Source organism: Desmodus rotundus, chromosome 1, assembly GCF_022682495.2.
Source record: "Desmodus rotundus isolate HL8 chromosome 1, HLdesRot8A.1, whole genome shotgun sequence".
In the NCBI taxonomy this organism is placed as follows: domain Eukaryota; kingdom Metazoa; phylum Chordata; class Mammalia; order Chiroptera; family Phyllostomidae; genus Desmodus; species Desmodus rotundus.
Window position 1 is genome coordinate 91612872 of NC_071387.1, and position 24017 is coordinate 91636888.

General features: G+C 42.1%; 1 protein-coding gene across 1 annotated transcript in view; it reads left to right on the forward strand.

The window, feature by feature from the left end:
* The first annotated feature begins 2736 nt into the window (after window positions 1–2736).
* Window positions 2737–24017, forward strand: part of CACNG3 (calcium voltage-gated channel auxiliary subunit gamma 3) — a 97219-nt gene continuing 75938 nt past the window's right edge. Inside the window, exon 1 of the mRNA XM_024560517.2 lies at window positions 2737–3567. Within this exon, the coding sequence (XP_024416285.1) occupies window positions 3357–3567 (211 nt within the window). The 5' untranslated portion in view covers window positions 2737–3356. The remainder of the gene's footprint in view (window positions 3568–24017) is intronic.

Sequence of the window (24017 nt, forward strand, 5' to 3'; positions counted from 1 at the left end):
TTGAGCCATCTAAACACCTCCAAGTCTTCTGCCACTTAAGTAGGATCAGAAAAGATCATCAGCAAACACAGAGAAAGAGCCTGGCTCCATCACTGTAAGGAGAGACGGTGCTTTGAATCTCCTGTGTGGCTGATTGTTCTGATGAAAAAGCCCTCTAGTGGTGAAATAGCAACAATATCTAGACTTAGAAGCAGACTCTAGGTACCCATGTACACACACCTACACATCAACTGAATGAAAGGATGAGGTCATCCCCTAGTAAGTGGGGAGGCATCATCGGGAATTAACTGACGGCATCCCTGCCTCCTCACTCCCACTCCAGTCAGGTGTTCTGACTTGCTGAAAATGCAGGTTCAGGACTTCCCACACTCTGTGATCAAAGGCTCAGTAAAGAGCTCCATTCTTTTTATGTGTCCCTTTCTCTCCTTCAGAAAAATTGTTCACATCCTCACCCATGATTGTCATCTTCATATGCCTGAGATCCTGACCCTTTCCCCCAACCCAACACTGTCCTACCTGAATACCTGATTCCTTCTGCTAAACTTTCTAGGCACCACACTTTGTCTGTCTTGGTTTGACAGAGCTGAGGAGGTGGAGACAGAGATGCTCTTGTTTTACTGTGGTTCTGGTGAGTGCAGTGATTGGTGCACACTCCCCTTAAGCCCAAAGTCCACTGACCTTTCATCTACATGGTCCTGCTTTGAGAAAAGATCTTTCTCATCCCTGCTGAAGTGAGGAAAGAAACGGACAGCTCCTGGAATGGCTGCTTTTCATCATTATTAATTATTTCATGTTATTTATGTTTCACCTACATGTTACATGTGGCCTTTTTTAAAATGAGAGGCAAGTTTTCTTTTTATTAAAAGAAACCTCTAGAGAAGGCCTTGTGCCTCTCCCCATCTCCTATCATTCACTTCAGTTGTGTCATGAGTTTTCAGAACTATTTTCTCTTCACAAATCAGTGTTTGTAAACCACGATACATGCATATGCAATGAAATGCACAAACCCACAGTATACCTATACCCAGGCATGTACACCCACATGTGCAAACAGCTATGCACTTACAGGAAACACATTCACATGGCCCATAACACTGCATGCAGGCACAGACTCGTATTTACATGCCTGCTTTGCTCTACAACAAACTCAGAACTCATAATTAAATTGAACACAGCAGAGGTAAGCATTCAAACACAAATGTGCTTGACTATATATCTGAACCTATGCATGAACATGCATGTATATCTAACATCAAGAACCAAGTCTTCAAGTGGCCTTAGCACAAAAGACAAAGCAGCAAAGTCACCAATAACTTGTGTGCTGCATTTAGAACTCTTCAATACATTGCTGCTACTCAGTCACCTGTATGGAATCTCTCAGGCAGCCAGAGATGGCACCAGGAGAATATGTGTCTATGATTACCTCCCATTATATTTTTGTCAAGTCAAATAACATTCAAACATGGCAGTTGGTTATGGATACATTTCAGGAACTGCAGAAATAACCCAAGCAGCCTCAATTCCAAATACTGGCCTCGGGTATCCATCCTATCAGGCCACAGGGAAAAAAAATAAAGGCATTCTGTGGACTGATTTAACTCAGTTAGTGTTCATGTACATGCAAGAATACATAGTAATAAAAAGATGGTTAAATGCTGGTCTTTTGTGACATTGACTGTTTCTAAAGGAGAGTCTCACTTATTTTGGGGTGTGCAGTGGCATTTGCACTTTGGACTAACAAGAACATCAGATTTAACTTTGCCTGTCTTCTGTCTAACTTAGAAAGGATGTTAACAAATGAACGTCCCAGGGACCTTTGGAAAGAATCTGACACTTTCAGTGACTTTCCCCTCTTGAATCCATCACACCCCCTCCCAATGTAGGAATGTTAAAATATATGATGTATATTCATAGACCAATATTTCACACCCCTTTCCCTGATATGTGTACAACAGAGTCTGTATACAATTAGTTCCTTCTGTCTTTTAGAAGTACATGATTATATGTATATAACCAGTTCCAGGTCTGATCTGAGCACCTTGTCTCTGTATAAACCAGAGATCCAGAGAAAGGACGGTAGACATATTGGCTTGTTTTGTGGGGAACAAGAGTGAGACAAACTACACAGGTGGGACTGTGACAACACTTTTTGCCCTCCCAAGTGAGCCATAGAACCGAAGTCCAGAGTGGCAGTCCCCTTTAAGAAGACTCGATCTTTCCCAATGGGCTCCAGCAGCGACCGCAGCACAAGGCAAACTTGCCTGGCTCATTGGTGATGGGAGCTGGGGGGGGGGGCAAGGGGGAGGGGTAGACGCAGCGTTGGGTGAAAGCTGTGAGAGCGCCACAGTGCGCCGTGGTCTTCTCTCCCCTTCCCCTTTCCTTAACCCTTGAGGGAGCGGAGGAATGGGGTCGTGGTGCAGGGCAAGGACCCGGGGCTCGGACTGCCCTGAGCTCCCCAAACTTTGAGCAGAGCGTAGGCTTGACTACACAGAGCCGACGGGGACGGGGCGTAAGGGAGGACCCTTGTACAGCCGAGGTCTTTAGCCCAGTCACTAGAAAGGCTGGGGTGGAGCAACGGTAGTGACAGGCTGGTAGCTGCCGGTTCAGCTCACGGACCTGAAGGGAGCCCCGGGCCTTTGGAAGGCGGAGGCGGGGCAACGGAAAGGGAGCTGTCCGTTCAGCACCAAAGACCCCTTTTCCCTCCACCGAAACTGCCGGCCCCAGCCTCAGGACTGTCTTTTCTCCAGTTTAAGCGGGGGTGTCGGGAGCAGGAGGAGAGCTTTCCTCGGAGGCTGGGAAGCAATGAACACTCTTCTCAGCGACCCGCCTCCCAGCAGTGCTATTTTTTGCCATCCGCCCTCACCCCCAGCACACACGTTTGCGCACCCACAAGCACACACATACACGCACACACGCACGAGCGCGAGCGCGCGCGCACACATACACACAGAGACCTCTCTAGATTTCTTTGCTTTGAGTCTCCGGGGCTGTGAGAAGCCAGGCGCATCTCAAACCGAGCTGACAGCTCCAGGTTCCAGAGCCATGCTCTGCACGGACTCTCATCTTTACCAAGCTCCTGAGGAATGAAAGGAACCCAGGGACCCTCAGAAGGCAGCAGTGATGTGGACCAACCCCCTGGAGCCTGCACCCTTCCGAGGGCCATAGGAAGACCAGGGAACTGGAGAGAGCTCCAGACAGGAAATTCCAGCTTTCCCAAAGTCCCTGTCGATGCTGACAAAAGGAGACACGAATTTTTCGAAGAGCCTGCCCTAGGTTACCCAGCTGCAGAACGATTTTTTCCTCTGGCATTGAACTTCCCTTTCAACCCCCAGCCATTCAGAATACCATGAAGAATTATGAGGATGTGTGACAGAGGTATCCAGATGCTGATCACCACTGTGGGAGCCTTCGCAGCTTTTAGTTTAATGACCATTGCAGTGGGCACGGACTACTGGTTATATTCCAGAGGTGTGTGCAGGACTAAATCTACAAGTGATAATGAAACCAGCAGAAAGAATGAAGAAGTAATGACCCACTCGGGGTTGTGGAGGACCTGCTGCCTGGAAGGTATTTACAAATTCCTCTCAATGGCTCCTAATAATCCAGTTTCTGGTATTCTGATATTCCACTGGGGCGTTGGGGGAGGTCGAGGCTGTGAATGGAGGGAAAAACAATGGTTCAAATTATTGCTGAGAAGGTGCAGACGTCCAGACTGTTCCCAGTAAGACCAATGCTGTGTTGTGTGGTATTAAGGGGTTCGATCTTATTGATTGTTTTTAGTATAAGCTTCATGATATGAGGTTTTATAGCACTCTAGGCAGCTTCTGCAATTGAGAAAAGTCCTTAAATACAAAAATCCCTAAACATATTGTGAACTACGTTGATCTCTGGCTTGAGATGGGGTCTTTGGTTCTGCTCAAATTGTATTTCAGTGGGAGAGGGGAGGTAGGAAGAGGGGGAGGGGGAGAGAGACAGAGACAGACAGACAGACACACACACACACACACCCAGAGCACGACTCGTTGACCTAGTCTGATACACTCTAAGCTATTCCTTATTTATCAACATAGTCTTATCAGTTTCTTCTGAGTTTGGTCTAACTAGATATTTGCATGAACTTCCATTGCCAACCAGTTCCACACTAACATATGTGAACTCCAGCACACACACACATACACACATTTTAAGAATATTTCCTTCTTAATACACATTTTATTATTTTGGGATCAAAACAAAACTAAAGTCTTGGTATTTGGTATCCACATGTCTTCTTTCCTAAATCATTCCAACACCCCCAAAATACATTTCCATTATATTTGCATAAGGTTGATTCTCCAAGAATGGTAGCTTATTGTTTCTAATTTAAAAAATTGAGAATTAGCTCTCAATTATGATGAAGAGGACAGATCAATTTTAGAATGTCAAGCTCTTGGGTTTAAACTTGCCTTCACTACACCAGGAGTCACTCTCAGCATCACTAGACAATGACTGGATGTCAGTGGTAGAAAACAGAAAGAGAAGAAAATCAAAGCTTTTGGAGCCTATGTGCCTGAGGGAAGGCCCTGGTTTAAAGGGTTAGAAGGAAGTTTTCATGGGCTTCTAAGGAATCTGTGAAGCTTGTCACAATCATGGGTAAGAAAAGCTGGGTTTTCTATATGCTCCCCTCCCTGTTCATCATTGGTTCTCCATGCCTGCATTCTCACTGGCTGGCACTCATCAGGGCTTCTTGAGAACTTGCATTTATGTCAATCGTTTAGGAAATCATGCTATGACATCACTTGCTAGTGTAATATTGCTTCATTCCCTGGCCTTCTTCCCATGTTCTGACACTCCAAACAACTGCCGTCTGAGTGCAAGACTTACTAAAATTGAGTCTGTTTCCAATGCAAATTTGCAACTGGTGGGAAGTCCAGGTGGGAAAAGACTATTTTAAATGCAAAAACAATCGCTGTGCATGAAGTCAAAATACCTGGGTGATGCTGCAAACTATCTGCACAGCCTTGGCTAAAACGTTTGTCCTCTTCAACCCTCAGTTTATTAATCTGGGAAATGATTAATTTGGAATAGGCGGTCTTAAATTAGCACTATCCAAACCTCATATTTTATCCAGTGTACTGATAGAAATTAAAGAATAATTGTTTAGGAAACAAAAAGCTAATATTTGTGATTATTTGTTCTTGGGTATGGTGAAGTCATTTGCCTTAGGGAAATTCTGTAATTTGCATTCTTATATTGACAATAAGGAATTGAATGGTCCCTGGTAAAGCTGTAATTTTGTGGATGTTTTGATGCCTACATGGTTCTAGGGATTGCATAAGAAATAATCTGAGACTCCTACCAATATGTCCACATGTAGACTGTGTTTCAGTTATTCCCGATTCTTTTGCCTCTTGGAATGAAACCTCAGAATGCACAATTAAACACCAGTTCTAGCTTCCCCCTTTAGGACCTATGATTCCTGAATCTTTAGCATTTCTCAACTGAAGTTTTCTCTTTTCTCCAACATCATGTCCTATGCTTACAGTCTGCACAAGGAATTTGAGCCCCACCCAGGCATTCTCAAAAGTGAGAATTTGAATTAAATAGGAATTGGTTGAATCTAAGATTTGTTATTTGTGAGATGAATTCTTTTGAGAAAATTTGTTGCAGTCTCCATGCAATTTGATCCAGCTACTTTTTTTGTTTACATTTTTGAAGTACTAAAAACAGTAAGAGGCATAAACTTTAATGAATCACAATAAAATTTTAGCTATGTGTACATCAATGTAACCAACACCTAGATGGGCCTGGCTGAAACTAAAGCCAAGATTTTTCTTGGAGGGTGAGAGGAGATGGAAGAGGTTATTGGAAGGATAAATGGTGACAGAAAGAGACTTGACTTGGGGTAGTGAACACACAATACAGTGTACAGATGATGTGTTGTGGAATTGGGCACCTGGAACCTGTGTAATTGTGTTAACCAGCGCCACCCTGATAAATTCAATAAAGAAAAAGAATAAATAAATAAATACTACAACTGTTATTAAAAAAAGATTTTTCTTCATGTACTGACTACACCAAGTGTTCAAGGAATTTGCAGGAGCCTCTGCTTTCTGCATGGGCAGACACGTGCAGTAGACAGGCCTGTGCTCTGATGGAAGGAAGGTGCACAATCATCTCCTGTTTGGTATCTCCCAGAACCTCAACGTCCTCATTTTTTCTGGCCCTTTAAGTGTCAAAGGATAATTACAGGGTGGAAGTAGGGGTTTCATAGCTCATTTTTTTAGATATCAAATTAGAAGAGTCAGTTAATCCACACTTTTTTAAGAACCATGAGAGAACGTAGCCTAAATTTTGTCCTAAAGAAGAGAATGCTCAGCAGGAACATGACAACTGTCTGCAAATATCTGAAGAGCTTTCATGAAAAAGGGATTTGAAATGCTCTGTGTGGCCTCAAGGGGGTAGGAGTGGGAGCTGGAAGTAAACAGGTTTTACCTCAGTATAAAAAAAGTATCCAGTGTAGAATAAGAAGCTTTAAGAGGTGATGAGTTCCCCACCACTAAAGATACTCAAGTATGAGAAAGATATTCAAGTACATCAAATGCTTTCAAACTTGGCTAGTTATCAGAATCACATAATGAGCTTAAAAAATAGATTATCAGATCCCACAACTAGGTTCTCTATTTCCATAGGTCTGCAGTGGATCACTGGAGTCTGAATTTTCTAAAAGTCCTACAGGCTATTATGATGTTAAAGCCAATGTGTACTGAATATTTACAATGGGCCTAAGGATGACTACATGTGTTAGGAAGGATCACATTGCTGAAGCAAGAGAAGGAATGTTTCCAGTTTTAATTTCTATAACTCACCGTGATGTCATTTATATTAGCATTTCCTAGGAGCTAGGACTGTTCTAAGAATTTTGAAAAACTAATTTTCTCCTTCAAAGGAGCTCAGTGATATAGGTGTTACTACCCTTATTTTATAGATGAGGAAACTGAGGCTGGGGAAATTACATAACTTTGCCAAGGTCACATACTTCAAGTCAGCAGTCACTTACTTCACCTAAGCCATGTTGTTTCTCAGAGCACTTGCTAGAGAACATTAACTCATGCTCTGGTGGATATAGGTTGCTACTATAATGTACAGACATTAGCTTGTGAAAATGCCCAGACACATGGGTCTTTCCATTCAGATGCCCCACCTCCCAGAACACTCAGCATGCTTGTGCAGTGTCTGCAGGGGCACAGGAGCCACCAGACAGGTGCAGACTCAGAGGCAACAAGGACATGCTTGGAATGTAAAAACAATCAACCTATGTAGAGACACCCACACTGAGAAACCAGAATGAATGCCTGACTCATTATCTGGAAAGCATGCAAAGCATTCACAGAGTAGTGCCCCAACCTGCTGTGGATTTTCAATAGCAACGTGTGAATTTGAATGAGAACATGCTTGACATGTGATGCTCTCATTGGGAAAACCTCTCTCTTGAAGTCCTAAATACAATCAAAATGATGTATTTAGACAGTGGAAAGATCACTGCACTGGCCAGGGAGCAAGGAACCCTGGCAGCTAATCACATTTTTGTCACTAACATTTACGTGAATTGTGCATGTTATTTTCCTCATTTGGATCTCTGTTTATCCAAATCTAAAATGAGAGCCTCAGTCCTGACCAGTGTGGCTCAGTTTGATGGGCATTGTCCTGCAAAACAAAAGGTCACCAATCAGGGCACATGACTGGGTTGCAAGTTTGGTCCCCAGTTGTGGCACCAACTTGGGGAAGCAACCAGTTGATGTTTCTGTCTCACATTGATGTTTCTTTCCTCTCTTTCTCCCTCTCTTCCCCTGTCTCTAAAATAAATAAACAAACAAATAAATAAATCTTTAAAATGAGAGCTTCAGGTAATATTCGGGGGTGCCAATCCAAATTTTCATGTGGACTAGGCAGGTAATACATATAAAGTGTGAAAAAAGCATTTCACAGTATTATTCACTCAATTCTATGGGGAACAGGAAGGGGTAAGAGTGCATTTAGGAAGGTGGAACTGAAACTTTTTCTCAATGTGGGGGCAATAAAGAGTGGTGAGGGCTGTGGCAAATTAGAGAGCACAAGCCCATTCTAAGGGACAATTACTACTTAGCTTAAGTTGATTTTTACCCTGGGGAAATATGTACCAATTTGGCTCAATATTTCAAGGTTTAAAGTGCCAGATATAAACTATCTTAATCTTTAAAATACAGGCAACTTATTCAACTTTTTAAAAAGATGTTGTCAGCCTTGGCTGGTGTGGCTCAGTGGATTGAGTGCCAACCTGCAAACCAAAGGGTCATGGGTTCGATTCCCAGTCAGGGCACATGCCTGGGTTGTGGGCCAGGTCTCCAGTTAGGGGCATGCAAGATGCAACCACACACTGATGTTTCTCTCCTTCTCTTTCTCCCTCCTTTCCCCTCTCTCTACAAATAAATTAATAAAATCTCAAAAAACATAAAAATAAAAATGTTCTTAAAAAATAAAAAAGTGTTGTCAGCCAGAGCAAACTTGCTTTGTAGCTGAATTTGACACATGGGCTGACAGTTTTGAGCCCTAGAAGTTACCTAAAAGGCCTGTTTAATTCAAATTTCTTATTTGAAAATTCTTTTCAAATTTGATTACTGAATTGCTCTTCATTAGTCAATAATCACTTTTTAAATTCATTTTTTAAATGCCTACTAAGAAGAGAAAGCCCATTTAGAATTTTAGGGCATAGAAATTAAAATTATGGAAAAGAGTTTCAATACACTGCTATTTCTGCTACAGATGGGCCTGGATGACATCGAACATGTGGCTGAAAATTTTTTTTTAAATTAGCCAGTCATTAGAAGTTCTCCCATATTTCCAAATCTCCAGATGGTTGACTTTTTCAGCCAGATGGGGTTACAGCTTTATTGATGTGTTTGGAAGCCTTCAGGGAAGTGAGAAAGGAATGGTTGAGGAAGGGTTGAGAGAAGGATATAACACTGGTTGAGTATTTCCTGTGTAGCAAGCCCAGTGCCAGGTGCTTTCACACACACGAACTCATATTTCTCCTATCTCCCAGTAGAATAGAAACTTGATAAAGTTAGAGATTCTTGCCTGTTGGTGTCACTGCTATATCCCTAGAGCTTACAAACAGTATCAAGTAGTCATTTCTGTGCCTCCTATTTTAGATTTAATGTTGTGCCTTCTTTTAGACATGAGTCTAAATGAGTGTGGAATATATCAGGACTCTCTTACTCTTTCTTACTCCTGAACTTCTCCCTGTTCCTTTCTCTGCACTGTTCCTCCTTGTCCCTAAAGCCCAAGAAAGACATGGGCTGGAGTGTTCAGGCAGGATGGGGAAGAGTGACCATGACTGTGGTGGGGGACGGTCAGGACTGGAGTAATGGCAGAATTAGTAAGGATGTGAGCTTAACTAACATTCAGCCAGAACTCATCTGTATAGCCACACAGGTTATTAAAATTTTGAAATATTTCCTTACCTGTTGGTAAACAGCTCCTGACCCAAATCCTCCACCATCAATACAGCCACCCTATCCCTTCCTGGAATCTCCCAGACATCTATTATATCTGTGAGATAAAGGGTTAAGACCTAACCCAGCAAGACCATCATGATCCTACCCCAGCCCTAAGAAAGCATCTATTCTAATTGGCAGGTCTTGGGTCCTACTAGAGTTTAAGCATTTTGAATCCTACTCCTAGATGTGTCATCATTGGTGGAAAGGCCATACTCTTCTTTCTATCTCAAATCCAGCCCCTCTACCTTCTGACTCTAGGACTCTACCCATCTCAGGAAGTAGATGCCTTGAAAATACTTCTGTTTGGTTCATATTTGAAATTTTACCTTCTGGATTAAAATAAAGACAAGTGATTTGCATTCCATGGTTGAGTGGCCAGTGTGGGTTACTAGCATCAGGAAAAAATAAAACAAGGAATTGGGCAATAAGATGACTCTGTCCTTTTAATGATCTCATAGAGCGGTGTCTAATTAGCTTACCTACGGGGTCCTCTGATTCTGTTGGAGAAGGTAATTTTGTCTGACTTAGCTTTCATTATGAATTCAAGCCCAGCTGCACAGTTATATGTTTACTTGTAGAAAGCTTCAGAAGATATATGTAAAGTTTTTGTTCAGTCGAGATGCAAGTGATTTCTGTTCATTAGAGGAGATCAACACAAATATTGTGAATTTATTGCCTACCCTGTAGGACATTAATCAGTTTTATATCTAACTTAACAATCTTATTTCAGAATACTTTCACTGAAAAAAAAATAACATCCTCCTTTGAACTAGCTTTGTCATTCAGCTGGTTCCCTCACTGGTATATTGAATAAAACTTGACATGAATTCCCTGTGTATTTTAAGAGAATGAAACTGTGTTACTAACAATTTGGAAATTATACTCTGACATGTAGAAGTACCACCAATGAACCAATGTTTCTGAGGTTAAAGAGAAGCTTATATAAAACTCCAGTGCTGTTTTTCTTTTTCCCCATTCCCACAACCCTGCCAGAGCCCAATTTTTCAGTGTAGGAGTAAATGGGCCTTTAATAATTTATGAGAGACAAAAGAGAATATCAGACAACAGGGGTTCTGAGGTCAGATAGACTGCATTCTTATCTTGGAAGTTGGTTAACCTCTGAGCATAAGTTCCTTCACCTGTTAAGATAAGAAAACAAAAGTAGCAAGTGCTTTCCACTGTTTCTGCCTCAGTTCTTCTTGTGGTTCTTTCACTCCTTCATACCTCTAAGTAATATGTTGACTAGTAGTCCTTGATTCATCCATTTTAGACAATATTTCTTTGCTAGGAAAAGTGATATTAGATTTCTTATACCACTATCTTTCCTCCCAATACTTTTAGTTCCTCAGTGGTTTCAAGAAGAATTGCTCATCAAATTTGAGGGTGTCTGGAAAAAAAGAAACTGGCATGTTGTTCCTGGATTGGATACTTGTTAGTTAGCCCAACTTCTCATCTGCTCCTGCGTCTACTTTAGCAAGAAAGTTGAATTAAACACCAGGGCTGAGAGAGGGACTGGCAATGGGGAAGCCTGTGTGGAATGGGGAGGTCCTATGAGTTTAGTGGATCCAATAGTGGATAGATGAGATTGAGCCATTTTGTTAGCATCCCACCCAACAGAGAAGTCTGTTAAGCAAGAAGTAGTAGCCAGGGTTACATGACATTTAAGAAGATGTTACCCCACCCAGGATGGCTTGGCTTTAGAGTCAAGCAGGGGGTGACAGTCATCCTATGCTTCACTTCCCAAACTATGCACCTTGGTCCAGAACTGAGTTTATCTAAAGGGAGGAGGGCCTTTTAAAAAATGTTCACAAGGTAGCACAGGCTCAGCAGCATGGGGCCATGAGTTGTCAGTGCTGAAAGTTAATGTGGAATGGAAAAGGCTGGGCCAGACTCAGAGAGCCCACACCAGAGAAGGAAGTGGCAGTGGAAAGCCACTCAGGGCCCTCCAATAACCAACACATGTGTTTATATAAGACAGTCAACAGGGAGCACCCTGACATTCAGAGAGTCCTCCAGTCCTCCAGCTAGCACTGGAGAAGCAGTAACAAAGAACAATAGAGGTTTGCACCTTCAACCAACAAAGTGATATTTGGGCCTTTTATTTTCTTTCTGCTCCCTGCCACAACATACTGATCTACAATATCAGGTGCTAGGATCTACAAGAGCTTGGATCAGGGACATAACTTTGCAATCAGATATGCAATTGGAAGTTTCAACAACCAACAGTGACTGAAAAGTTATGAAATCTGCCCAAAATATCATTTAAAAAAATGAAGGATTGGATATAACCCAGTTGAAAAATAAAACACACAGTTATACTCCACTGATTTGAGACTCATAAAATAAACATGGTAAACATCATCATGCTTTGTCTCTAAAATTCTAAAAGTTTAAATCTCAATGTTGTATAGAATGTGAGACATATATCTCAGGAGTTGGCAAACTATAGCCCATGGGCCAAAATCATCTCATTGCCTATTTTTGTACAATTCATAGGTTGAGAATATTTTGTACATTTCTAAGTGTTTGAAAAAAATAATATCCAATAATATTTTACAACACATAAAAATAAATTCATATTTAAGCATCTATAATTTCGAATGTTGTCAATAAAAATTTGTGGAAATTTTTTTCTCTCTTGTTGTATATACACCTACATAGTATCCTCAATTTTGCTGCTTAGCCTGCAAAACCTAAAATATTTATTGTGTGGCCCTTTACAGAAAAAGTAAAGTTTGCTGATCCCTGTTATATCTCACTGAATAAATGTATAGAAATCTATGATAACATTTTATTTGTGGAAGTATCCTTTGTTTTTCCAAGAGTATTGAATTGCTTTTCTTTTTCTTTCACTATTTGCCTTTATCATAGACTGTTCATCTGATCAGATATTCTGTTGGATCATCTCTTATTTCCTGGAGAATTCTCACTTAGTCCTTTGCTCACATATGTATTGGCTTCTTTCTGAGACATGGAGAGGTTGACAGAAAGTCAATGAGATCCTCCTTTCTCTAATGCTCTCCAGGAAAAGGCAGCCCCTGACCAAGTGTACAGTAAATATTTTGGGGGCTGGCAAGAGAAGAAAGCTTTGTGAGTCAATGTTCTGATGGCAATAAAAAGAAGGGACACTAGTGGTAGACCCAATCAGACAGAGATTTTGGGTGGGTGAGGGTGAAGAGTTTGAGAACCATAAAAGGCAGTTAGTATCGGGACTCTTTATAGAGGTACCCCCCTCCATGTAGCTCCATGGCTAAGGTTTGTTGTGCTCATGAAACTTCAAGAAAAATGTGTGAATATGCACTTTCATGGAGAGTCTCATACTCCAAAAATTTTAAGAATAACAATATATTGCTTAGGATGGAGGTGAAACCTGAAATGATACTTAGAACTATCTAAACATAGGTGGTAAGTGAAGACATGAAAGTACCGAAGAAGTGCCAGAGAAAACCCAGTGAATATAATAAGGAGGGAAAATGACGGAACCCAAAGGAGTATTGACACTTATGGGGCAAGGAGCAGGAGAGTTAGTTAAAATTGGGAAAAAAACAAATGACGTAGGAGAAGGAGAATTCAAGATTTAGCTAACATTTTGAAGATCTCTCAAGGCTTGCTCCCAAGTGATGCAGATAAATAGCAAAGTCTAGACTAGGAGCTCTCCTGTCTAAGAGAGCTCCCAGCAAGTCAAGAAACTCACCTCAGGGCTGCTTCCTGAGTTTGCACAAGGAACTCACTTTTGGGTAGGCATGCCCTTCCTCCTGGGATCAGTAAGCAGGTATGATTCCAATATGGACCCTCAAGTCTACCTCCAAAGAAGCTGAAGGAGTGGATGGGCTATGAGAATCTCAGAAAAAGGTGACCAGGAAGTAGTAAAAATAATTAATATCTAACACTTAATGAGTGCTTTCTTTGTGCCAAGCTGTGATTATTGGGACAGATGAAGCGTTCATTTCTAGGATAAACCCTGAGTATTTATTTATGTACTTAACAGGTATATACCATATGTCAGGTACTGTTCTAAGTATGCACTTGGCAAATAGTATTCAATCCTTGTGACTTCTCAGGAGGAAGATACTTTTATTGCCTCATTTTACAGAGAGACCCAGAAAGGCACATGGTTGGGAAGAGACAGAGCTGGGACTCCAACCTTACTCCATGCAATTGGATAAACAGATGCAACTGTTATCTCCTAATAGCCCTGTGTGCCACTTGTAGGCCTGTTTCACATAAGGTGACTGAAGCTGAGAGGTAAATTAGCTCACACATCACCTGCTAGGTGGTGGCAGGGTTGGGGCTTCAACCAGAAGCTTCACTGTAACCACCACACTCACTCCCTTAATTCAAGGGCCCAGGCCTGGTGGGGTAGGTCTTCTCCAAACTGCCCACTACTATGTCAAAAACATTTCTGTGTCAGTCATTGGCTCTGAATCTCTCAATGACTAGAAATATTGGGGGAAAAAAACCTTTGCCAATTTTTATTCCAAATCTAGAAAGCAAGGTCAAGGAAAAGAAATGATATAACTAACATGATTTAGATGTGGCAGCACTAGGCTGCAAAAACAAACAAACAAACAACAAAACCCTCAAATAATACCACCTCTGGAGTTCAAATATAATTTTTTTTTAAAAGGCCACACCAATCGTTAGAGTTGAGAACAGCTTCTTTCCCAAAGAGTCTGACTGGGGCAGGTGAGCAAACCATCAGCCGATTCTGACAACTTCTACACTGAAGATGGGGAGTTTGCAAACTCAGGGATGCTGTTAAGTTTGCAGCTGCCCCACTTCCTGAATACTAAACTTGGCCACACCATTTATTTGATTTCTTTGAGTTTTAGACTTTGTGTCAGGCCAAGAGTCAAGATTTCTGGCTAGATGACTGTGACTTAGGGATCTGCAGCCCGATTCTCATGCAGTACACTCAGAGGGCCAAAGCCATTTCTAAAGACCACAAAACACCCAACAGATTTGCAATATACCAATGTATACCAGGCCTGGTCCTCAGTGACCTTGTGCTTGAGTAGTCTAAAACTGGGCAACCAAGATGAGCTTGGGGCAGGTAAGACCTAACATCATCTGTCCACCTTTTAATCTGCATGTTGTAGAGAAGCATTATCAAGTACCTTATTATTGTCAAAATACTCTTTATCTACCATATTTCCCTGAAATGCCAGCCTAGAACCAGAGCCTGGCTTATATTAGATGCTCAATGGATATACATTTAATGTGTTGCTTGAGATAATTCAGTCACCTTGAGCTTCTCCTAGGAAACCATACTAATCTCTAGCAATCACTCTTCTGCTCTTAAATGCTTACAAACCACCTTTTAAATAATATCTTATAATCCCTGCCACAACTGTTAGTAATGCAGAGTCCTGTAGTTTGAGGCAGTCTGACTAGACAACTTTATTGCTCCATCCCTTATTTTTCATCTTTTCCTTGAATATTATCTAGAGTAGTTCCATATTCATTAAAAAATTCCCTCAATACTGTGGTGCAAACTTGGGGGAAGAAAAAAGAAAGTACATGTTGTGTGCACATATTGTGCACACATCCAGCAGACATGGTTTATATTCTTTGGGCATAAGAGTCTATATTTATTTAGTTTCCTGCATACCTAAGAAAAGGAATTTTTACCATTCTGTATTCTGCAACATATGCTATTCAGCATCATGTATAGCTGCCTTGAAATGCAATAATACCTACCTGTAAAATTAAAGTGATTAAAAAAATCATGGGTGTCTTCCTCCTTCTCATCTATTACAAAATTCTACTGTCACCTTTGGAAATTGGTTTTGGCATAGAGCAGTTAAAATAGATGCATATTTACAGCAAATCATTTTGACCCTTCACTGATTAAAGAACAGCAGGACCAATTAATTGTTTATCAGCTTAAAATGCCTTAAAATATATACTACCAAATGAGTCCTGGTTTTTCAAACTATTACTTTCCAGTAAACATGAATCTGGCTCACAATCAAAGGACTTTAAGTGTATAGAGAAAAATAAAAAGACCAAATCAAGAGGCAACAGTGTGAATCTGAGTCCAAGCTCTGCAGCACAGCATAGCAATTGTTCCTTTCTGCTCTTTCAAACTGGTGAGTGATGGCTTAGCTTCCAAGCAGTGAGGAGATGGCAGTGGTTGGGTTCCAAGCAATATTAAGGTCTGAACTCAGGAAAATTCAGTGGGTCACTCCCCCAAACAATTATCTAGTTAGAGTCCCTGGGGCTTAGGTGCAGTGACATCCCACTGGCTGAGAAAATGGAGAGTCCTAGCTCCGACCCCTGGACTTTCTCCAAACTGTTCTAAAGCAGGAGGATGGGCTGAGTGGGAAGAAGGATGAAATGGTTAATAGTGTGGTCAAGGCAGGGTTCCTGAGAAGGTGACATTTAATCTAAAATATGAAGGAGATGGGGAACCAAGCTTGGTGGCTCTTGGGAGGAAAGTACTCCAGGCAGAAGGAACAGTGAATGCAAAGGCCCAGAGGTGTGGATGTTCCTAGGCTGCTCAGGGGCAAGGAAACCCGTGTGGTTGAAGAGGAGGAATGAGGAGGAGACGTATAGAAGATCAGCCAAGGGTACTGGAGGCCAGGCAGTTCAGGATCTTGAAGGAAGTTGTAAGGACTTTGACTTTGAGCCCAGGAATAACATGTTCTTGAGTTTTCCATGTCTGAGTCTTCTCCTTAACTGCATTATTTGCTGCTTGACAGAAGGAACACTATCCTGTGATTTCCCTTGTTCCCCACAGCAAGACTGTCAACTCTAGTGTTTAAAGCTTTTGTCCCATCTCTGCCTTGATCTTCTCCAAGACTGGACACAGTGTAATAGCATCTCTTCAGCATTGTTGTTCTTCTCCTGAAGATAAGCTCATATCATTTTCAGTATTATATTTCTCATTGTGGGGAACTGGGGTAAAAAATGACAATAATATGGAGGTTTCTAATGCTTACTGAATCTTAGAGTCATTGTCCTATCAGGCAGGCCCTCCCTAACTCATAGAATCCCCACCCTTCTCCATTGCAGCTGGTATCTTCTCCCATGCAGGTCCCCCTTCCCAGCTTGGAGATCCTTAGGATGTGTGACACGAGTGGTTTGCATTTGGGGGTACTTCCAGCCCATGTCACCTGCCCTATAAGTCCTTATTGAGCATCTACTATGTGCTAGACACTGCATTAGGTGCTGAAGATTCAGCAGAAAATAAAGTAAGCAAGTTCCTGTCTTTGGTAAGTTCATAAATGTGTAGGGAAGTGGGTGAGAAATGCACCCAGATGAATAGTGCAGGATGCTCGTGGAGCTTGGAGTAGGGGTCCTGGATTAGTCAGGGGAGAGGTCTTGTCACAGAAATGTTCTCTTAGGGCTTGTGTGTCCCCAAATTGCCTGGCCTACAATAGATGCTCAAAACCTACCTGTCAAATGCACTAAAAGCTTGTGTAGGGCCCACAGAGGAGAACTGACTTCTCCTAAGTGCTAGGGGCTGGAGTGGAAATGAATTCAACCTCCTGGTTTCTAATCCCTTAGGAGAGGGGAATAGAACAGGATGATTGCCTCTAGAAATCCATGGAGACAGATTGAATGACTACACATTTCTCTCTTTTAAAAAAATCCTGGATATTTGATTTTTGTCCTGTTCTTTGAGTAGCACATTTTTTCTATTGTATTTTGTAATTAAAATACTTTTAACATAAAAATAATACAAAACATATTTTTAATATAAATTTTTTTAAATATATTTATTGATTATGCTATTATGATTGTCCCATTTCCCCTCCCCCTCACTCCATTCCATCCTGCCCATCCCCTCCCTCCCACATTCCCCCCCTATAGTTCATGTCCATGGGTCATACTTATAAGTTCTTTGGCTTCTACATTTCCTACACTATTCTTACCCTCCCCCTGTCTATTTTCCACCTATCATCTATGCTACTTATTCTCTGTACCTTTCCCCCCCCTCCCCTTCCCACTCCCCTATTGACAACCCTCCATGTGATCTCCATCTCTATGGTTCTGTTCCTGTTCTAGTTGTTTGCCTAGTTTGCTCTTGTTTTTGTTTTAGGTGTGGTCGTTAATAACTGTGAGTTTGCTGTCATTTTTACTGTTCCTATTTTTGATTTTCTTTTTCTTAGGTAACTCCCTTTAACATTTCATATAATAAGGGCTTGGTGATGATGAACTCCTTTAACTTGACCTTATCTGAGAAGCACTTTATCTTCCCTTCCATTCTAAATGATAGCATTGCTGGATACAGTAATCTTGGATGTAGGTCCTTATGTTTAATCTTGGGTAATGTAATTATGATGTGCCTTGGTGTGTTCCTCCTTGGGTCTAGCTTCTTTGGGACTCTCTGAGCTTCCTGTACTTCCTGGAAGTCTATTTCCTTTGCCAGATTAGGGAAGTTCTCCTTCATTATTTGTTCAAATAAGTTTTCAATTTTTTGTTCTTTCTCTTCTCCTTCTGGCACCCCTATAATTCGGATGTTGGAATGTTTCCAGATGTCCTGGAGGTTCCTAAGCCTCTCCTCATTTTTCTGAATTCTTGTTGCTTCATTCTTTTCTGGTTGGATGTTTCTTTCTTCCTTCTGGTCCACACCATTGATCTGAGTCCCAGTTTCCTTCACATCACTATTTGTTCCCTGTACATTTTCCTTTGTTTCTCTTAGCATAGGCTTCATTTTTTCATCTGGTTTTTGAACAGATTCAACCAATTCTGTGAGCATCTTGATAACCAGTGTTTTGAACTGTGCATCCAATAGGTTGGCTATCTCTTCCTCGCTTAGTTGTATTTTTTCTGGAGCTTTGAAGAGTTCTGTCATTTGGGCCTTTTTTTTTTTTTTTTTTTGTCTTGGCGCGTCTGTTACTGAAAGGGGCGGATCCTTAGGTGTTCATCAGGGCACGATAACGCTGGCCGCTGTGCTGTGACACTGTACATGGGGGAGGTTGCTGAGAGGGAACAATGGCTCCCGCTTCACTCTCCCCCGGATTCCAATCTTTCACTCCGCTACCCACAATCAAACTGGGCCCCTCTTGTGCTGGTTCCCAAGTGGGTGAGCTTGTGCACACTCTAGGCTCCTGTGGGTCTCTCCAACAACCTCTCCCGTGAGGCTGGGAGTCTCTCCTGCTGCTGCCCCAACCCCCATGGGCATTTTCAATCAGAGGTTTGAGGCTTTATTTCCCCATGCTGGAGCCCTGGGTTGTGCGGTCTGCTTCGATCCCCACCGTTTGTCCGGTTTATCTGTGTGGGAATGTGGGGCCACAGGGTCTGCTAGTGGTCAGACTGCCTGCCCCGTTCATCCCACACTCCACCAGTCTCAGTCCTGCCACAGCCACGCGAGTCCTCTCTGCCCCGATGCCCGTCTCCGCCCCTCCTACTGGTCTGGATGAATGTTTATTTTTTATTTCCTTGGTGTCGGACTTCCTTGCCATTCAATTCTCTATCAGTTCTGGTTGTGCGAGGAGGCGCAGTGTGTCTACCTATGCTGCCATCTTGGTTCTCCCCAATATAAATTTTTAAAACAAAAATAGACAAGACAAAGTTTCCCCTCTACCCTTACTACAATCTAACTCCCTCACCCCTAAATGATTGCTACTTCCAGTTTAGTAAATATCTAATGAATATCATTTCCCTATTTTTCTGCTCTAAGAAGTCGAAGAGAGTAGCAAGGTTATATTTTTCTCTTCACGTTCAAACTCTTCATACTTTACTCAAAAGCTTTAAACATTATGTTACAATTTATGAAGACATTGAGTTATGCATACAATTTAAAACATCAAATCACTTAGAAGTGTTTTTAATGATAAGCATTTACCTCAGGAGTGCTTGCACCTCCTCACCCCAAGTCCTACTCTTCATAGCAAGCTTTTCTTTCTTTTAACCATTTCTGACTTGGTTCTTCTCTTGGTTCCATCCAAACCTTTACACAATATTCTCACCCTCTATTTCTTCATTTATAATCTATTGACTTTCTGCCATAATAGGTGAGGATTTAGCTAACTCACTCCACCCTCTGTATTGATTACCTTTCTAATGTCTAAAAAAATAACACAAATCTTCCTTTCTTTTGCCATCCACCTTGGGTACAATGTCTTAGCTTCCCACCTTATAGAATGGGGATGTCCACATTCTCCCTTCTACCTACCTAAGTCTGTGAGTTGCATTTTTGCTTTTTCATTGTCAAAATTCATTGCATTTGGATTCTGCTCTGAAGCTATGCTAATGTCTTCCACATTGGGGCTATAGATCAGTTCCAAAGCCTGAAAACCACTGATCATTGTTTGATTATGCAGATAATATTTATTGCGAAACTAAGCTGTTTTCCTGGGTTACATTTTCCTCTTTGCTGATTCAATGTTATAATCTCTGAGTCATTCAAAGAAAAATGTCCAAATGAAGTCTTCTTTCAAACACCTAACAAGTTGTTCAAAATCCTGTCATGGGTTTTGGGTACACTTTTCATTTTTTCTTGAGTTTCTGATGAACTCAAACTGTTTTTTTTAAACAGGATATTTTAAAACAAAATTGGGATTTTAAAAATAAGCTCTGTGGTGGGAGAAAGGACCTCCCAGAAAAATTCCCTCTCTTTTTTTTCTGCTTCTTTGGTACAGTACAATAGTTAAGAATGCAGCCTTTAGAGTCAGATTACTTGGTTTCAAATGCTAAGTCAATACATACAGTTGTGTGACCCCGGGCATGTTACTTAACATCTCTGTGTCTTAGTTTCCTCATTATATTTAATGAGTTAATATTTGTACAGAACTTAGAATAGCACCTGGCACATATAATTACTAATTTGGTGTTGGTTGTTATCATTTTCCTGTGATAAACAGATTGGATAGAATCTGCCCATCTGCATTTGCTCTAAACAACAAGGAATCATCCAGGCCATTGTTCCACCACTCTGTTAGTTCCCAAGAATCTTTGCAAGTCTTTATTTCCCAGAGCAATATAGCTGATGGAGAACCTGCAAGGAAACCAGGCTCATAGTCTTTGGTGGTGATACAGTCTTTGGTGGAAAACAGACTCATGATCTTTGGTATCCTGGACTTCTTTTCATGCAATTTATTAAGACATTTAGTTATGCAAACAATTTAAAACATTAAATCACTCAGAAGTGTTTTTAATGATAAGCATTTACCTCAGGCGTGCTTGCACCTCCTCACCCCGAGTCCTACTCTTCATAGCAAGCTTTTCTTTTATTTTAACCATCTCTGACTTGGTTCTTCTCATGGTTCCATCCAAACCTTTACACAATATGTTCACCCTCTATTTCTTCATTTATAATCTATTGAGTTTCTGCCATAATAGGTGAGGATTTAGCTAACTGAAGCTAAAAGTTGATGAGGTGATGAAAACTTTGCAGGGGTGTCATACCTGTCGCCCACGGGTCACATGTGGCCCAAGGTGGCTATGAATGTGGCCCAACACAAAATCGTAAGTTTACTTAAAACCTTTTTTTTTTTTTTGCTCATCAGTTTTCATTAGTGCTTGTGTATTTAACGTGTGGCCCAAGACAACCCTTCTTCTTTCAGTGTGGCCCAGAGATGCCAAAAGTTTGGACACCCCTGCTTAGGAAATCTGTATGAGCCATATTGGGAAACACTAGCACTTACTAAATAACAATAGTGAGTATATACTGAGTGCTCACATACATTAGCGCACTTAGTCTTTTCAAGAGGCCAGTGGGGTGGTTATTATACCCATCTACTGATGAGCAAATGGAACTCAGAGAAGTAAGTGTCCCAAATTTTCCTGGCTCGAGAGGCAGAGGCAGGGTTCAAGCCCAGGCCTTTGAAATGTAAAAGCTGATGCCCTTAATGCTAATGCTATAGCCCAGCATTCTCGAAGTGTGTTGTTAGCCCCTGCGGGTGTGTAAGGGGGGTCTGGACCATGACCAAGACCATGTCCTGGAGTCTGCAGCATCAAAAGTATTTCAGAGCAACAATAAGATCTCCTTGCCTTTTTTTACTGCTTTGACATTTTGCACTAATGAGACAAAAACAACTGTGAGTGACACTACTGGAGCCTGAGCATGGAAAAAGGTAGTGGCACCAAAGTGTTCATCACCACCACTCACTCCTGGTCAAGAAAATGCTAGTTTCATTTGGAAAAGTCCTCGGTAAAGCAGTAAAAAAGTATAAATTTTATTATATTTTAGTAAATCTCGAACATTGTATATAACAAAGTGGTAAGTACATGTAAAGCACTTGGGCTTTATGTCAAAGTACACAGTTGGTCTCCAGGAAAGGCACTTGTGTGACTGAGCTGTGCGTTGAACTAGCTGCTTTTCTCCCATGGAACACCATATTTATTTAAACAAACAATTGACAGGCAAATTATGGTTCTTCAGGGTTGGGGGTCTGGCAGACATTTTCTCAAAAAATGAGCTAAGTGAGCCTGTCTATTCAAGAAAAGCAACTGGCAGTATTTGTTGCCAAAGATACAATTAAAAGTTTCAAGTGAAAATTACAAACTTGCCTTTATCTGCTACTGTGAGCAAGTGTGATTTTTAAAAAATATTGGGTAATGAAATGTACTATATTTGAACGGATGGGAAGATGGCGGTGAGATAGGTGGGAGCGGAGTCCACTTCCCCTCAACACCAGTGAAACACCTAGCTGATCTGAGGAGCAGAGCGAACAGCCAACGGTATTCCAGCATATATGAAGATTGGAGACCAAAGATAGAGGACATTGAAAGATCTGACGGTAAGAAGAGTGCTTAAGGACAATAAGGTCCCTGGGACCTGCACGGGGAACCAGGGCGGCTGAAGCCCCAGCCCAGGCGCAGGGTCTGCTGCAGGATTCTTAGGGGAGAGCCAGGCTGGGCTGTGTGAGCAGCCAGGTGCTTGTTTGGACCAGGGGGGCTTGAATAGGAAGAATTTCTCAAAAAGAAAAAGAAAATAGAGGCACTCAGCGGCTAGATAGAGAAGTCTCCACAGCAGCCGCAGCCTCAGGTGCCCCTCCCCCCTCAGCCACTGGACTGTGAACCCGGGATAAGCAGCCCCAGCTCTCACCTGAAGCCCGGTTGTGCACACCCAGAATAGCGGACTGGGGGCCCACAACGGAAACCCCAGCTAGCCACCCACACCTGAAACCCCAGCTGGGCACCCACACCTGAAACCTCCGTGGGTGTGCACCAGGAGCAGAGGCTAGCTGCCCCACGCACAGGCTCAAGGCGGTGGACCGGCCCGCTGCACGACTCAGTCCCAAAGTGGTGGACCCACCAGCAGCACTTGACCACGCCCAGAGCTGCGGACCCACTGGCTGCAGCTGCGGGCGACCCAGGCCCAAAGCAGCGGATTGGCTGATCAACGGCCTGGCTGCCTGCAAGCAACCACACCTAAAAGCACCGGTTCTGAACAACTCCAACCTAGCCCCTGCGCTCAGAGCCCTGCAGGGATTACTGGCTCTCTAGGAGGAAGGCAGAACACCCAGCAGAGGGGAGCTGCAGGGCTAGGGGACACTGCATTCCCTGGAAAGACTCAACCCAGTAGGGGGCTGAACTACCCCATAGCAGCACCAAGAGCCCCTAGCATCTAAGACAGCAAAGAGCAAGAAGGGGGTGTGTGAGTTGCCCCTAATTGGTGCAACTCAAGGACAGCACAACTGGTGAACTAAAGGCCTAGTGGGGAAGAGAAGGACCCTGAGGAACTGGACTGGAGGCTCAACAATGGCGAAGAGTGTGGCTCAGGAAGGGAGAAAAATGAAACCAATCCCTCCAACCACCCCCTCCCGATTCCCAGACAGGAAGACCAGCAGAACTAACCTGACCACTTTAAGGCCAGCAGAAGACTTTTTTTTTTGTTTCCTCCTTTCCCCCTGAATTCCTTCTTCCTTTCTGTCCTTTCTTTTTTTATTCCTTCTTCCTTCCATCCTTTACCTTTTTTATTCCTTCTTCCTGCCTTCTTTTATTTATTCTTTTGTTTTAATTTTTGTTAAAATTCCTTCTAATCTTGCCTCTGATCTTTCTTTATTCCTTCTTCCTTCCTTCCTTTCCTTTTCTATTCCCTTTTCCCCTCCTTCCCTTCTCCTTTCCCCCTCCCCTTTCTCTTTTTCCCAACAGGTGAGACAATAAAACCTGGAGTGCTGAAAAGACTGGAGTTAGACTGTATTAGACCCATAAATGTCAGCTCAAGACCAGTGAGCACAGGATATTAAGGAGACAGCACCAAGAATCCCATTGGCATTCTACCAAAGAAGTTCATACCATAAACCCAGGGAGTCAGAATAGATCAATTTCAGAAGCAGAGGCTAACAAGAAGAGTCTCACAAACAATGGGAAGACAAAGAAACAATCCCCAAATGAAATGAAAGGATGAAGCCTCAGAAAAAATGCTAACTGAAAAAGAGGCAAGTCAACTATCAGATACTGAGTTCAAAGCAATGGTTATCAGGAAGCTCACTGAGCTCACAGAGAACTACCAGAAACTACAGGGAAACTACAATGAACTCACTGCAAACTATATCAACATGAAAAAGGAAATAGAAACTATCCACAAGAGCCAAGAGGAAA